At 30.8% G+C, this 17,850-nt stretch overlaps 1 protein-coding gene across 2 annotated transcripts in view; it reads left to right on the top strand.

The window, feature by feature from the left end:
- LOC130451019 (calmodulin-binding transcription activator 2) overlaps positions 1–17,850 on the top strand; it is a 525,122-nt gene that overhangs the window by 468,559 nt on the left and 38,713 nt on the right. For both annotated transcript variants that reach the window (XM_056789816.1, XM_056789817.1), the window contains exon 6: positions 6,950–7,017. In XM_056789816.1, the coding sequence (XP_056645794.1) occupies positions 6,950–7,017 (68 nt within the window). The remainder of the gene's footprint in view (positions 1–6,949; positions 7,018–17,850) is intronic.

Below are 17,850 nucleotides of genomic sequence, written 5' to 3'. Positions count from 1 at the left end.
AGAAAATGGAATTCAGAATTAGCAAAAAAGATCTGGAAAAGAGAGGACTGAACTGTAGAGGGGCTTAACATGAAACAAATGATGGAATCATATGGAGAAGAAATATAGCCTCTACACCTATGAGAGAAGAGGTTAATTGATACGAAGGTAGAATATTCTAGGAAGACACTGTATAATTACGTTTAAGATAAGTTTCTATTGTTAAATGTCAATTTTTACTTTTGTTTTGAAATTTCACCAATATATTAGTTCCTATGATGTGTTTCCTGAGTAGAGATATAAAGTTCAACTTATTGTTATTTCGCAATAATGTCTCAGCTTCTCGATGCATCTAACTAGCTAATAAATTATCGAAACTATTGTTGTTTCTTATTAGAAAACGCTATTTTATTTTTATGACAGTCAAGCGTAACAATAACCAAAGTCAACTTTTATTGGTATACGACAAACCATAAAAAATATCAAACGAAAAAATGTCTGTAATAAAATCGCAAATTACAACATATCTCACAATTTAAAACGATGTAATCTGTTTGTGATCCATTAAAAAAAGCTCTGTGTCAATATATAAACGATAATGTGAAAATTTACGAGCTGGAAAACGAATGATTCGGAATGGACAGGTATGTTTAATTACATCAGTGACACAAAATGTTGAAAAATAAGGGCTTTTGAAAGATGAAATATTTCATTTCTGAAATAACGTAGTATTCCTCCCATCAACCGTATAACCATTATACCATACTGTTTACCTTAATATATTCATATGAGGCTGCATCGTTTATACATATATTTTGTCGTTTAATCAACTCAACATTATGAATTTTTTCTGTATATATTTCATATTTAACAAACATGAATGATTACAGAATTATTCGAGATCTGCAGTTTGCATCTATTACAAAGGTTTAGTGAGAAGTTTCGTACCTAACAATTACACAAGAAATTTTTTTCTAGAGTCTTTTTTAATTTTCAACATAATTTCCTTTGTGTATACATTTAATCCAGCGATGCTTTAACCTTTTCAATCCTTCCAAATAATATTTGTCGTCTTCCTCTTCAAAATAAGCGTTTTCTGCAAGTGACACAGGAAAAAGTCACCAGGGGCCAAATCTAATGAATACGATGTGTGGTCAACGAAAACATGTCCCTTTTCTTCAAATGCGGTTGTATTTTTGCTATTTCTGCTTCTACCTTATCAAGTAATACTTCTGTTATTGTTGTACCTGCTTAATGTGTGTAAATAATGCTTGGGAAATGTTTATTCGAATCCGTTCAGTACCTTTTTTCGATGATCGATAGTTGTCCCGATCCCTCGTTACGACAAGCTGATACGGCCACATTTGAATTTACTGCCCAGAATTTCACAGTCGTATTGTCTTTCAAAAACAAATATTCTAGGATAGCACAATACTAATTTTTTTTAGACAAATCCTTACACCGACTCACCCATTCAATTTTCACACAACAATCGTATCGCGTCAGACATTTTTGTTGAATTATAGTGGAAAAAATTGTGTGCATACAAAAATTCACTAACAACTGATATTTCCATATTTAAGAAATCATATCATTCACTCAAATTAATTATCTAATTTTTTTTCTGTTCTATTTAAAAGTTGTTATTTACTGCGCTTCTCTGTAATTTTTTTCACCTCTCGCTTCTTCCTTTATTAACCAAATTCTGATTTTTCTTCTCACTTTAACTTTCCATCACATGTCTTCTTTGCTATATCTGCTGTTCATGATTGTAGATACGAGACACTTCCTGAATATAAGTTTTCCGATGCTTTTTCCTTCAAAGTAAACTTACTATTCGTGTCAAATGCATAACAGATCTATGACGTCTCGATCATATGCCAGCCGACAGATCCAGCTTCGTGTCAGTAGCGTGGTAGCAGTAGTCGGAAATGGAATCTCTTATTTTTTACCCATCGCCTCTGACTTTCGACCGATGATAAAGCTTCCTATGAAACACTGAAGAAATTGCGATGTGTCATTCAAAACAAGAGCCGTTAAATGGTAACTACTGGTTTGTTCTACGTCATGCCGATACTCCTCCAAATACGGCTTGACCTCCAAACGGAATTTGATTAATAGTTATTTGGTCATCCACCCTACGGCCTCGATCTTGCTGCTAGCAGTTTTCACGTTTCCTTCCACCTCAAAATATTCCTGTTCTTCGTTGATCGTTTTGACAGCTGAATAAGTCTATCACAGATTAGTTCTATTCATAGGCGACAGAGTACTTCGACAAAGAGGTACCATTGTTGATTCCAAGATACGACGAGTAAATGTCTTTGGTGGTGGCTACGTTCTTATTCCACGAAAATATGCTTTGTGGTTATATGTGTCGACAAAAGGGATGTTAGTTGAAAAATTTTTTTCTTTGAATTGCGAGATTTTCTCTGTTTTGTTCTTGCAGTAATGAATATGTATAGACATTTGTATTGAGCAAAAAGAGATCGGACGGGTACATCTGCGGCTGTAGTGTTTCCTGTCGTCGACCATGAATGTTACAAGAAAATCTGTAATACCTAAGGTTACAGAGAAGAGCAAAACACAGTTATTTAGTTCAATATTGAATCAATTAATCAGAAACGAAGACGATACAAAATTTACTAGTATATCCATATATGGGTATATTCAAAAAAGATGCTAGATAATTTCTAATCATGGATTGATGAGTTTAGTTATCGACAATTATAATGTAAAAATAATACTAATATCGAAAATATTTGTTTTATTGAAACTTTCATTCCTTTCAGTGAAAATTCAGATTATTACAAATATCTAGCAAAATTTTATAATGTGGTTTCAATTTCGTACATAATCAAAAATAAAATTATTAGAGGTTCAAAATACACGACACACATTTATGATAGCAGTTTTTCTAGTTTTATCTTTATTTATTTGTTATGGAATTTGATGATTACAGTTCAGTACATACCATTATTTAGTACATGAGCTCTTTATCTTGATTTATATTCTTATCGACATGGTAGCTACAATCACTACACATACTTAAATCCATAAATTATGGGATTAGGAAGCTCGGTATATGAACTTATAGTACGCGGGCTCTATTCTTGAAGAAGAAATAAAGGAGAACATACTATATTTTAAATTTTCATAAAAAGCAACTGTAGGTCCTTAATGAACGAATGGAGGTATGAGGAATATTAGTAGAACAAGAAGCATTGAAACAGCACGTGACTACAAAAGGTTCTAGATGCTGCAAGACACTAAAAAATGTAAAAAATTTTGCTATGCAGTCCATCCTCGATAAAGAATGGATATAACTTCTTGAAAAAGTTAAAGGAACATTTCATTTTACAAAATATTTTCCTAAATTTTTCTATAACAAATTGTCAGAATCATTGCCAGGATCAAATAAAAGTTTCAACAAATGAGGTTCTTTCTTATGTTCGAATAAGTGCCTGTCAGTATAGTAGCATAATATTGGCCAGTTATCATTTTCCCCTTTTCTTAATAAAGATAGTCCATTGTTTCTATTTTTGTGGTATAATGGTACACCCAGTTTCATCTACTGTGATATTTGTTGAAATTTTTTAATAATAATGAGCTTTTGATCGGCATCTAGCAACTGCAACACCAACCTTGATAGCTTTCTCACATGTAACCTGTCTCGCCAAATATTACATAAGCTAAAGGCAGACATTGAAAGAACCATTTGTGGAGTTAATGGCGGTTCCTATCGTTCAACATCATATAAATACTACCAGAATGAAAAATGCAAAAAAATTCTTTCTAATTAATCTTCCGATATCTATTCAACACCTAACGCTTTGAAACTACTTTTGGTGGAAGATGTTACGTAGGAAGCGCCTCAATAATCTTTGACAAGGTTTATAATGTGGCCAATATTATGGTAGTATTTACATAGTTTTCAGGCTTTTGTTTTTCTGGAAATTAGTTACCTTGTTGTATGTAACATTTATTTTTTAATTTATTTCCGGAATCTTTTAGAAATTATGAATATTTGAATGAATGAATATTTTGCGTGCCTAATTCCAATTATTTCGAAATTATAACTGCAGCAATCCAACTTTGACCAATAAATTGAAAAATAAGAAGTTACAATAGATCGTTCGTCTGAGGAAGAACGAATTGAGATTTTAATGATATTAGAATATGAGTTGAAATTAAAAAGTAGGCGTGTACTATCTTCAATAATTTATATCCTAATCGAAATCCCCTAACGAAATTTTTTGTTAGGTTGTTAAAAAGTACAAGATTTATCCAAATCCCTTTAAAGAAAATGAAATTTACTACTAGACGTAAAGAAGAGCATATTACACAAAGATTAATTAGGATAAACTTGTTCTTTCCGATGAGTTGTGAAAACCAATAAAATTTATTTGGTTATTTACACAAATACAATTCTTAATACGAAACCTTAAACCAAACTTAAACTAAAATATCAAAATATACAAAGTTTTCACTAAAGTCCTGTACTAAAAAAAACGTTAACTGATTCTACTGTTACAGCTGCAACCATGTAAACTCTTTTCAATTACCTATGGTTTATAATTTATGACCTATGTAGGTTCATTAAAAAGCTCATGAAAAATATAATCCTTTTCACCTTTTACTTTTTTCGTTATTGGGAAATGAAAAATAAAAATAAAAACAAAAAAGTTAAAAATAACTTTTTAGAACTAACGACGGGTTGAATGACGAAGTATATATTGAGTATTCTGTATTCGGTTTCCAGGTGATGGTAAAAACTGATGAAACAATCTATGATCAACATTCGCTGGATTTTATGTTTTCAAAAATAAAACTGACATATAATATGTTTTGAATACTATTCAATTGTTGAGAAGATTCTTCAGAAAGGAAACAGCGTGTATAAGTCTGTTAGGATCATCCACATATTTTGAGAAAAATAGATAAAGCTCAATAATTGGACATGGACTTATCTCTGCAAAAAAATCTACAATTGTCAACGGTTTTATTGGCTCAAAATCATATATAAGTTATTTAACAAGGAAAAATACCAACCATATATTCATATCTTGCCCAGAAGCTATGGGGAAGATATTTTTTATTCAGATTGAGTGGTTAAGAGACATAATTATCGTTTCTTTAGTCAGGAAAATCGGATGTGTGAAACTCATACGCAGGGTCTTTTTTAAAAGAAACCTTACCGCCGAGTAAATTTTTAATATTTCAATTAGAAACTGCAGTCAAGTTTTACAAAGAAGTAAATTCAAATGACTACACCATTTTGGTTTTATTATAAAATATATTTCGATTAAATATTTACACTACAATAGATTGGACAACGTGGTACAATTGAATGGCCACCAAACATCCCGACTTAATACTAGTAAGCTACTTTTTCTTGCGATCTATGAGAGACAAAGTTTATAATAATACACCGACTAATGTCGAAAATCTAATTTAGGGAAATCAAATAATATAGCTGTTATTCGTCATTCCATAGACGGGTTTCACCAATGCCTGGGAGCTTGCTAAGTAGGAGGTGGAGGACATTTTTAAAAACAGCTTCGTTAATTCATCCGTCGAAAACACTGAAAGGATATTTGTGAAGGGTTTGATTTTATTGGCAACAAATGCGCCTTACATAAAATCAATTTATATGTTTTAGCATTTTTTCAGTTACTGGTCCAACAGTAATAATTTTATTCCGTATAACTATCTATACAATCTAAAAAATATTGTATATTCCTTTTTTTATTTCACAAGTAGTCTCATAGACTGTTAGAGTTGATTTTAATCCTATAATCAAATTGCTAACAGCCTATAGCTTATTTTCATTGCACTTCCTATGTTCTCTCTGTTGCGGCCCAACGCAACAGTAAGCGGCTTTAGCTAGCTTTTCTTCGAAAAGTAGCTCTTTCCAGTGACAACGTTGCGTATAACGAAGAGAAACAATAAAAACAGTTTATTTACCAATGCGAATCGGAAATAAATAATTGAGATAGTTGATGTACATAGAGAGGATGTTTCTATTCAATAGTCACTTTTTATTACTCTTTATACATCTTTGAACGTAATACTAGTTGTATTTACTTCTATCGGAAGTGATGCATCAAAGTGATTGCTTTTCAATTTGATAGTGTTTGTTATCAATATTAGAAAAACGAAAACAACAATATGTTCACAATCGCGATATTTCCTACTATTATACATTGAAAATATTCCGACAAAAATAAAGTATGAAATATTTGGACAGGGATCTATGAAATTCGAAGTAGATTCAATAGATTTTATTTGTCATTTAGAAAAAAATACAAAACTCATTCCATTTAATAGCATAATTGATATAAATTAGTCTTGATAACGTGAACAGCTAAATTTGTATTATTCTAAAACGTGAAAACCAGTAGGGATTTCAGCATAGAATATTCACACCATAAGCTTAATTGAGACTTTAACATAACAGATTTTTAGTGAAAAATCGCCAAAAACATGGTACTGCAGTAGCACTTTTTTTGGCACCATTTCTTGAAGTTACAACATTGTCATACCTCTTTCTCGATTTTTCTGACAAAAGCGACAGACAAGAAATATTTGCTGATTGTGCTGTACGTTTGTTATAAAAATCAATAATTTTAATTTCTCTGAATTTTTGATAATAAATTGTCCATCATTGTCCACCCATCTTATAGTTCGTTACAGAATAACCAATTATAAAAAAAACTCAAACTATACTCTATTTTTTAAATGTTTTATCTATTGTAATTCATATCAAATCACGTATATTCCGATCGAATTTAGTTCCATTTATACTTATATTTCATAACAAAATAACCTATTGAAGTTCTATTTCAAAGTATATTATTACTCCAGTTCAAGAATTAATTAAAGTCGCCGCTTATGACTCAGTTCTAACTAACCAGCACAATGCTTAGAATCAAATAGCACCCAGTAACTAAACCTTTTATATTCTTTTCAGGAAATCGCCGCCATCCTTATCAGCTTCGATCGGCATTCAGAATGGCAAAGCAAGGAGGTCAAGATCAGGTCTGTATATAACGATAAGTTATCACCGAACTGTTTCATATTCACGAATTGCCCCAATTTGATAATCAGTTTCCATACCTCTATTTCGGTACTAGATTTGTGAATCTCGATTAAGTACTACAGAATTGGACTATACCGAAATTAGAAAGTGTGTTTGAAATGTATTGTATACATAATTTGTTCTATAAACGATTCAGAAAAATAAACTATGAATTAAAATTAAATGAATTAAATAAAATGAAGGTTAATGAATGAAAAAAATATCGTAGTTTTTAATGATATGTGGTTCTAGTAATAATTTTTTTGGTAATTTCTTAGTTAAAATAAACAATACCAAAATTTGAAGTCGATTTTGGACAATTCTTATACATATATGCACTATACGTTTGAGGACGTGTATTGCTTGGGTCCTACCTTGAAACTGACACTATAAACTTTCATGAACAATTGATATGACAAAAATTTTTGAGGTAATAAATGCCAGTACCTCCGAGTCATTTCCATATATGGTCTTCGAATGAAAAATGAAAATATTTTCATGACACGAACTTTTTTTGTTATTGAATACATTTCCTCGAATATTTAAAAAACCCAACTCTAACACTTATTCCGATTCTACGCATTATTTTCAAATGATCCTCCACTTTGCAAAAAAACAAACTATGTCGATTTCTACAATCAATTGTGCGAGTCAACTTCTGCAAGTATTTGTGTCTATAAATAAGCTAGTTACTAGTGTAGATATATATTGATTTTGATGTTCAGATCAATTCAGAATTATTCGCTAGCAGATAATATTATTAACATATTTTGTTTATTTAGGCTTTGTTGATTGTTAATCGAATTTGATTACATATGCCAAACACAACCAATCTTATTATTATTATTTCACATACGTAGTTTGTTATTAAATTATTTCAGCATAATTTTGGAACGATTGATTGAATAATTAACTAATATAATGGATCCCGTATCGTCTTCAAATAACAGTGCATCAATAAAATTATTTACATTGTAATATTTTCTTAACTTTATAACAAAAATATATTATTCTTGATATCAATACATCGAGATAAGCAAAAAGAATTCAAGGAATATCCAAATTTTCACTGCTTCTCTTCTCAAGTTTTTTACGGAAAAGAACGTGTGGTAATTACTTGGCAGTTTCATGATCACTTTCATAATCACTTTCTTTCTGCATAATTATTTTTCTTAATTTCAAATAATTATCAGAAAAATAAAAAAATAGTAGAGCAAATAAAAATATCATGTTTGACTAATAGTTTAATTGCCAAATTTAAAACTTCTTTTTTAATTGTTTATTTGGGAGTGATTCTACAATTTTTCGGCACAATTCTGTTTTGATTTTTGAAATACTTCAAACTTACTTGAAATGGATATATTTTGTGTTCTTGATATTCTATTTTAATAAAACAGCTCACATTAGCCACAGAAATTAATTAAAATGAGCAATATAATTTGCATGTATACCTACTTACTTCTGAGGTTTTCTTTTCTCTCTTTTCCACCAAATTTGATCCATTTTCTTTTGACTACGAAAAACATACTTCACAAAAAAATGTAATATCATACCATTGCAAGTAGGCTGATAATTTATATATAAAATGTGATCTAATAACTTTGTCTGTATAGATATGATAAATGAAATACCACAAATATCGCTGAAATTCCATAATCGTATGTTATTGTGAAAAATCATTTTGAAATTTGGAATTAACTCAAAATAATTTCCTTTAGGCTTAAACTATCTTTATGTTTCTACCATCAATGTAATTGAATATAAAGAAATATATAGTTGATATTTAAGTGGTATGAGTCTACTTATACCGTATTTGTTGTTTATGAGAATACGATTACCGTGTCGAAAAAAAAAATATTGAAATTGTGAAAATGTGTATGAACTTTTGTCATTATACAAGGGTGTCCCACGACGAGTTAAAACTATCTGTATATGGCAAAATACTTATAGTAAAATCATGAAAATTTCTACGTTTGGATTTTCGAATACGATCTTTTTAACTAAAATATTTTCAAACATTCAAAGATCCGCTTCTACCGGAAGTCGACTGTAACTTTGTTATTTTAAATGGAACACTCTGTATATTAATACATTTCTGCAATCTACGTAAAATTTTAGTATACTTTTTTCGAAAAATGCATACTTTTTGAGTTATTAATTTTTTTGGAAAAAATTTGACCATTGCAGACCCTTATAAATTATTTTTTTACGAGGATACCCTTAAAGATATGAAAATAGTTTCTGTTCGGTTGCTTTTAGCAAGGTCAGATGTATGTGAATCTATGCTGAAAGATTTTTCATTTTATACAGGGTGTGTATAAAAAGTGTTCAAAATTTAACTTAAACATAAATATCAAATTTCTTTATTTTTTTAAATAGAACCACCCGTTTTTTTCTATTTTCTATACATTCAGGGGAAAAAAATTAGGCAAAATTTTAATTTTATACTTTTAGTAGATTTTTTAATAAATGACACTTATTTAACTGTCAATAGTCATTTGTTGATACTTTCGAAAATCGTTAAAATGGCTAGTTCTTAATTTAATAACGAAGATTATATAAATTTGCTATTAATACATAGTGAATGCGACAAAGTTGTTACAATAACATTCACTTTATTTGCTGCAAGTTATCCAGATAGACCTCGACCAAACTCGCATACTGTTACAAAAATCCTCAACAATTTGAAGCTATACGGTTCATTTGAAGCAAAAGTTGATCGAATTAAACCAGTGATACAGACAATAATAGTGGCAAAATTAATGTTGTTGCTTATTTTACTGCTTATCCAGAATCGTCAATACGTGTTGCCGTAGAAGATCTTGGAGTAAGCAAATCGTCGATTCACCTTATTTCACTAAAACATAAAATGCATCCCTATTCTTACAATTAGTGTCAAAATTTAAAAAAACGTAATTTGGTGCGACGAATCGAAATTCACGAAAAATGGATTATTTAATATACACAATTCCCATTATTGGAGTCGAAATAATCTTCATTCAACCAAAGAACGTGTTTTTCAAGATCGGCGGCAGTTCAATATCTTTTCAACTATTATAATAATAAATAATCAAATTCATTCAAAAACTTCATTTTTATGATAGTAATTTGAATGGTTAAGAAACAGAATCAATTAATTTATTCTTAAATAAAAATGTAAAAAAATATTTTTGTATTTTTTAATGTTTTTTGTTTCATTTTTAGGGGAAAGATATCTTGATATTTTAAGTAATTTAAATCAATATTATTTAGACCATTTACCACCAGAAGAATTAAATAAAATTTTTTTTATTCATGATGGTGCTCCTGCTCACAATTCAATCGTCATAAATACATTTTTAGAAGAGCAATTTGAATACAGGTGGTTAGCACATAATGGTCCTTTTCGGTGGCCCCCACGTTCTCCCGATATGACGTCTTTAGATTTTTTTATATGGGGTCATATAAAACAAGAGGTTTACTCACAAGCGTTAACTATTAGAGACGATTGTGAGCTAAGAATTCGAAATTACTTCAATTCCCTTTCTCAGATGATGATAAGCCCTGCGACGAATGAAGAATGCATTGAAGTTCAAGGGAGCAATTTTGATCATTTACTTAGATTAGAAATATTAGAAATATTAGACTATTTTCCTTAGGCTTTTAATTTTCCATAAAATTTTGTAGCATATCTTATTATTGTCACAAATGGTTTAATTCGATTAACTTTTGGTTAAAATGAACCGAATAGCTTGAAATTTTTAAGTATTCTTTTAACAATGTGCGATTTGGATAGTGGTCTATCTAGATATCTTACTGCAAAGAAAGCACATGTTCTTATAACAACTTTGCCCTATTTACCATGTATTAAAAGGAAATTTACATAATCTTTTTTATTTCTTAGCGCTTGTATCAACGGGTCTAAATAAAATAAAAAATGTATTAATATACTTCCAGTAGAAGCGGATCTTTGAATCTTTGAAAATATTTTGCTTAAAAAGATCGTATCCGAAAACACCCTGTATACATTGTATCCCCGTAATTGATACTAAGTTTACTCAATTTGTTTGAATTAAGTGCTTGTTTAATCCAGTCACAACAGGACTTTTTATTATGTTTATTGGAAAATTAAGAGTAGTTTTACTAAAGTAATAACAGTCTGTAACACTGAAGATCGTAAGATTAAACAAAAAACAAAGAAAATAACAATTTTATCTGTAATAAAACCACGGTCATAAAGTGAATCTTTAAACGAACCACTTGGACAAACACCACTGTAAAATGCAACTCGTTATTCCGCAATTACTGCCTACATAAAAGTTATATTAAATTCCAAATAAAGCATCTTAATGTCTTTTAGAAGAATGTACTCATTCTAACATAGACGTCTCATAGTGAACTCTCGAATTATTTTTTTACGATATTTTTACAATCTGTTGATTACAACTTCAGTTTTATTAGACTCTACATAAAGTTATAAATATGAATTAGATAAAAAATAAAATTACAAGATGAGCTTGTATTGATCCAACTTGGATTCTAATCCTATCAAATTCACAGGTATCTATATTTTTTTTCTTGACCTATACCCATTTATCTATGCAACACTCATTGAATTAAATGATCAATTTTTCCGCTTTTTTTTTAGTATATAGCGGTGGTCTTAATGGTTGTACTGGATAGTTAATTTAACTCTTAGAAATAATTAAAATTCGAATGTCTACAATATTTCTTGGTATCTATGATAGGATTTATTGTTTTGTACTCGTCAGCAGCACGAGTATAATTTGACCAACTTAGCTTCGCAGTATCTGAACTAGATAAAACTATTTTATAATGGTGCCACTATTTGCAATATCATTGCCGAATAAATAAGAGAGGTTTGGATTGAATTTGATTTGAAATAAGTAGATACATTTTATGTGAATAACTTCAAAAAGACTCATGAATATTCATTGATTTTTTACTAGTTTTTTACATGATATAAGTAGACAAAAATATAACCAACTATGAGGTTCATTGTGGCATAATGGTAAATTCGAATCTAAGAGTAACTAATCCACTTTTGATTAAAATATTTCATTTTAAATAATTGTTATTTACAATGTAACCATCTAAGTAGTATCACTTGTATTTCATTTTCATATTTTTAATAATAGCATTGCGGTTTCAGTGAATCATTATGTATTGAAATACCTCAGCGTTTCTGTCTCTTGAGTTCTGGAAGTTGATATTTTGCTAGTTAGTTTGTTGTGACAATGCCCCTACATGTTTGTCAATTTAAGATAAGTTTTTTTTTAATCCTACTTCACTGTTTGCATTAATAATAATCATATCAATAAATCCTTTATCAACCAATAATCAGATTGTCCATGATGCGTGTTTGATTTGACAAAGCGTTTCAAAGAGGAGCGTGAATCATTAGAAGACGATCTAATGAAGAAGCTCCTGTTACCCCTTATATCAATGTGAATGTAAATGGATGTATTTTCTTAAGGGTACGTATAGTTTTAGGCGATGTATGTAAAATGCTGTCTCTTAACTTGGTCTGTCACGATAGGATGGTTGAATTACAAAAAGTGAAACGGAAACGAACAAGTGGCTTAATACTTATCGAAATATTTGGTCTTCATATCTAATTCTAAAAACATTTTTTCCACTCTGAAGCTGATATCGTAGAAACATTATTTTAAAAGTCTTTAAGAACTTCTTGAGGGGACTGTGAACAATGAAAAGTCATTTATGATTGACGTCAATTCATAACTCTAACAGAGGCAACCCTAGTATACACAAATTTATAAACCTCACTGTACATATCAATTTAAATGAATTAATTTTAAACGTTCGATTGTTTTATTCTAATGAACCGGAAAATTCTTTTAGGAAATCAGACATTCTGTTACGCTTATGTCATTGAGGAAAGCAGAATAGCACAAAATTACTTTCGTTATATTAGTTAAATTCCACATTAGAGAAGACGCAACAGTGACAATGCTGGAAAACCGGAAACGATCGTATGGCGTTTTGTTTGTACTCATATATACTCGGCGTTTATATTGTTTTGGAAAACGGTTGAAAACTTATGTGGAACTGCGAAACTGGAAATTATTATACGGATCGTTTGTTTTTATTTCATAGTTTTTGTACATTTGATAGAAAGTTTCAGCAATTGCAATTAAATGCAGAAACTCGCTTCCTGTCCAAACTTAGCAATACATTATTTTCAATGTAGCATTTTGAATATTCATCAATCAAATAATATAATAGGAATGAATTAATACTAATTTCAAACAACAATATAACCAATTTCAAACGTTTTTTGTGAGATTAAAATGAATAAGTCCTACTAACATCTGCTAGACATATTTTTTTGGCACCAACCTTAATAAAATGAGGCTCTCGGTTTTCTCTAATCAAAACTCTACTAGCCAACATCACAAGCGGGATGATGAAGACTTGAATGGACATAATATAAATGTAACAAAGGAGACTTGTTGAAAAAAAGGAAGTATTTAAGGTTGTTACCTAGAAAATGAAGTGTAAGTGATTGGATATCAGCTTTTTCGCTTTTTCTAGCTGGCTCAGATATATAAATCCACGACAAGTTACTATTTTATGTTGTAAATGGCTTTGGATTCTTCATATTTTACTAGCATGTGTCAACAAATAATAGTTCCAAAAACTCACATTACGACATCTCATACTAATGGTTAAACCTATCGCACAATATTTTATATCTTCTCCAACTTCCTTGAATTCAGTGTACCAGGAATGTACAGTGGCTTTAGATGATTGGATAGATCGCTAGAAATATAATTTCAGTGTTTTTTGGTGGTATAAAATTTTCCAACTATTTAAATAGTCCTTTTCGCGCTCCTTATAAACAAACCTGTAACCTGTTTTCAGTTTTTATGTAAATAAGTGATTTGTGGTCAAACCTTGCATTTTGAACCTACTGAAAAATACTAAAATCAATTTTTCTTGTAATCTAGCCGAGTCAAAAATTTGATTTCCATTCACCAATGAAATTAAAACATTTAACAAAGTACTTTTTGTGTAAAAATAGATCAAACTCCCAACAAAGCCACAGATTCTCACTTGAAAGTCTTGAAAAGGGAAAACTTTTGATTCACAACTAGACGACAAGATAAGGAAACAAGAAATTCAACTCTTCAGTGTAATTCGCTATCTTTCTTTTTATCTGTTGAAAGGGTAGAGGAATGTAAGTAATAATGATAGGTATCCTGAAAGCACGAAATCCGATCGATCAGGACTAAAAGGATTAAAATATTTAACGTTGAACAGCAACAGATCGAACCTTTGATTCAATATAATTGGAGTCACGTTCATCGGGGGATTTCTTCACCGCAAATAAAAGTTCACGATAAAGGTTATTTTCTTACATTCAGAATTCGCATGTAACATTTGAATCGTATAGGGATTCGAATATATTTTGGAAGAATTAACTTTATCTTTGATTATTATCATTTGAATTAATTTTCGAGGCACCGACCAAACAAAATCCTTGAAGTTTCGTGATCTGGATGTTTACTAATACTTCTAATCCCAATGTTATAAATATACATCAGATATAGGTAAGGTACCCGAACACTTTCTTATTGTATGCCAACTTTGACAGAAGCAATTCATGCGATTTTGCTAATAAATTTATGGTGACTTTATTTTTTTTTAAATTTTCCAAATTAAATGGTAATAATAATTGTTATCTATATTTCGTTAGTCGATGACCAAACAAACGGATTCATTCAAAATACACAGTACAGTGCTGATACAAAGTAAGGATAACATCCAACAGACATTCCTTGAAACTGTTTTCCATAACAAATGAACAAAGTTGTACACATACACACCTAAAACCATGAATACGTAGAAAACTAACATCCCATAGGCAGAACCGCTGGAAAAAAATCAATATTAACAATGGTACAGAGTTCAATGCTACCTAGGAATATAGGTCTCGGAAACGTAGAGCTCAAACAATATTACTTAGGGTACAAATTGGACATACAGGTGTACCACATAGATCCTTAGTTCCTAACAAACATCAAACAGAGTATTTTAATTATGATTTCAAGTTTAGTGTTGAACATTTACCAGTGAAGTATCCATTATGATCAATTGAAAGAAAGAATTACAATACAAGAAACGACTTGAAAGAAGCGATTTTTTCAAAACTGTAGTACCACTAAAGGCATTAATTTCTGAACCAATGATGAGATCGTCATAAAAATGTTAAAGATACCTTTCGAAGATTAGTGCTTACCAAAAAATAATTTATTCGGATGCCATACATCAGATGTAAATCTTCTCAGCTGAATAATGTTGTTCTTGCTAGCCCACATAAAATATGCGACACTGTTATTTAATTCAAACACCATTTTAATGAAAATTGTAAAGCAATGATGGATACTAAAGAGAAAATATCCAATGCTATTCAAGCTTATGAGTATATAATACACCTGAGTCGGAAGAAGATCCTACACCATATAAATAAAACAACTCTTTTTATACCAATTTTTTGAAACGTATTTGACCTAATTCTGTAAGGTTGGATTTGTAAAAAAAATCACCCTCATCAAAAAAACCATTTTCTGCTCTTAATCCGAGGACAAGATTATGTTGATCAAATTATTCTACCCGCAAAAGAAACTTATTTAATTATTTGGTAGATCTGCTTATATATTTCTCTAGAGCATATGTCTTAAATTTATATACGAGAAAGGAGGTGCAAAGAATGCAAAGTGATTGAAGTGAGAAGAGATACTTAAAAAGATTCAGACCATCCTATGGTATTAATATATTTTTATATATTTATTTCTCGATTCCCGACTTGAACAAATATCTCAGTGGAAAAGCAATCTCACAAACATATGAGATGACCTCGACAGATCTTATTATTAGGAAGAGGTAAAAAAATGTTAAAAAAGTGTTTATAGCTTGAAGAAGACTACGTGTCTCTTATTGTTAGGTCTATTAGTAAGCCATTCTTCTTCAGTCATATATTAACTCACAATCCTCCATAGATTTTAATATAGCTTATAATATCATAGTTTTGAAGATCTGCTTCAATAACCTCAACTGTATCTTCTTCTTCTTCTTCTTACGTTAGGACTAGGTCCTATATTTTCATCAAGGGTTTGCCAGGAGTAGTTGGGATGCTGAGGACCAGCTTTCATACCACCTAATAGGTGGTCGTCCAGGAGGTCGAGTTGTGTCGGATTTCTGTTCCTTTGCAATTTTTGCTAACCGTTCATTTGGCATTCTGTCAACATGGTCTCTCCATTCTCTTCTGCGGCTCCTTGCCCATCATACTACATCCTGAACATCGCACATGTCCCTTATTTCTTCCCTGTTATTGATCTCAGAGTCCGCATTTCTGTTGTTCTTAGGAGCCGTTTAGTAGTTGTGTTCTCCGCTCTAGTTTCTATTGCATATATCATGACCGGCCTTATGCAAGTTTTATATATTCTAATTTTACATTTTGTGCTCATGTATTTATTTCGCCAAATTAAATCTCTAAGGTATTCTGATATTAATGCTGCCTTCGTTGTTTGTGCTTTTACTTCTTTCTCTAGATTTATATCGCTTGTTATGTTTGTCCCTAGATATTTGAAGGACATCACTTGTTCTACACTCTGATCGTAGATCGCTAGTTTACATCTTCTCGGTTCTTTAGATAATGTCAGAGATTTTGTTTTCTTTGTGGATATTTGCATGTTGTACGTGTTCGCTATTTGTTGGAATTTATATAGGAGGTTCTGTAGGTTAGCAGGCTAGCTGTGATATCGCTGGGTGGACTGAGTAGCTCAGTGGTTTCATAGCCGGTCCCAAGCCCGGGTAAAAGAGAAGGGTTCCAAGTGAGGCTAGCGACCTGCTTGGGTGAAAAAAAACAAAGTGCTCAGAGATCCAACTGTATCTGACTGTGTTTGATGCAGCATGCATAGAGATGACGTAATTATTAGTAATCTCATCTTGTTGTTAAGATCATTATTAACTTGCATTTCAATAACATTTAAAACTAAACCAACATCTTAGCTTGATCGATTTCTTAAAATCTATTTTTATGGTTGATAATAGAAAACCAATTAATGATGTTGAAATTATTAAAGAATAACAACTAGACAAATTTACTTGTGGACGTGAACTTAAACCGGAGTCCTAAAGATTATAGAAATTTCTAAAACAAATAATAATAACCATTTTTTCATCAGAAAAATTTAATTTTTGAATATATTGGAATGTGAGGGGTCCCCACGAAATTATTTACAGTCCGAAATAAACAGTTTATTTCAACAAAATTCAATTTTCTCTATGACGAACTTTGCTAGCCTATAATGAAGCGGTTGACCAAAGATATAGTAGCAGTGATTTGAGTGTGCATATTTTTTTATGAAAATCCAGTTCTCAGAGGGGATATATTGTGATATAGGTCCGAAAAGCGAAACAAATCTGCTTAAAGTACGTTGCGGAAATCGTTAATCCTAACATTTAAAATGTAGTATAGGATTCCAACGAACGCGGCATCCTCGTTCCAAATAAAACAGACTACGCTTAACTAATAAACCGATTATAATTAAAGCTATTTTAATTAATCCAGGCCAGCCAAGAAGAACACAAAGCTACATTGCATTTAAATTGCAATTACAAGTTGATTACAATCAAAATCGAGCTGCGGCCAAACTAAATTTTAGGTCTCAACTTTCTTGCAGACGTCGACTAAACTTCAGATATCGGTTTACTCTCAGTCTCCAAATTAAATTACTCACGGAGACTGACAACGAACATTTTGAATA

This window comes from Diorhabda sublineata, chromosome X, assembly GCF_026230105.1.
Source record: "Diorhabda sublineata isolate icDioSubl1.1 chromosome X, icDioSubl1.1, whole genome shotgun sequence".
Lineage (NCBI taxonomy): Eukaryota > Metazoa > Arthropoda > Insecta > Coleoptera > Chrysomelidae > Diorhabda > Diorhabda sublineata.
Note: the sequence above shows the minus strand (reverse complement) of the source record. Positions and strands in the feature narration are given on the sequence as shown.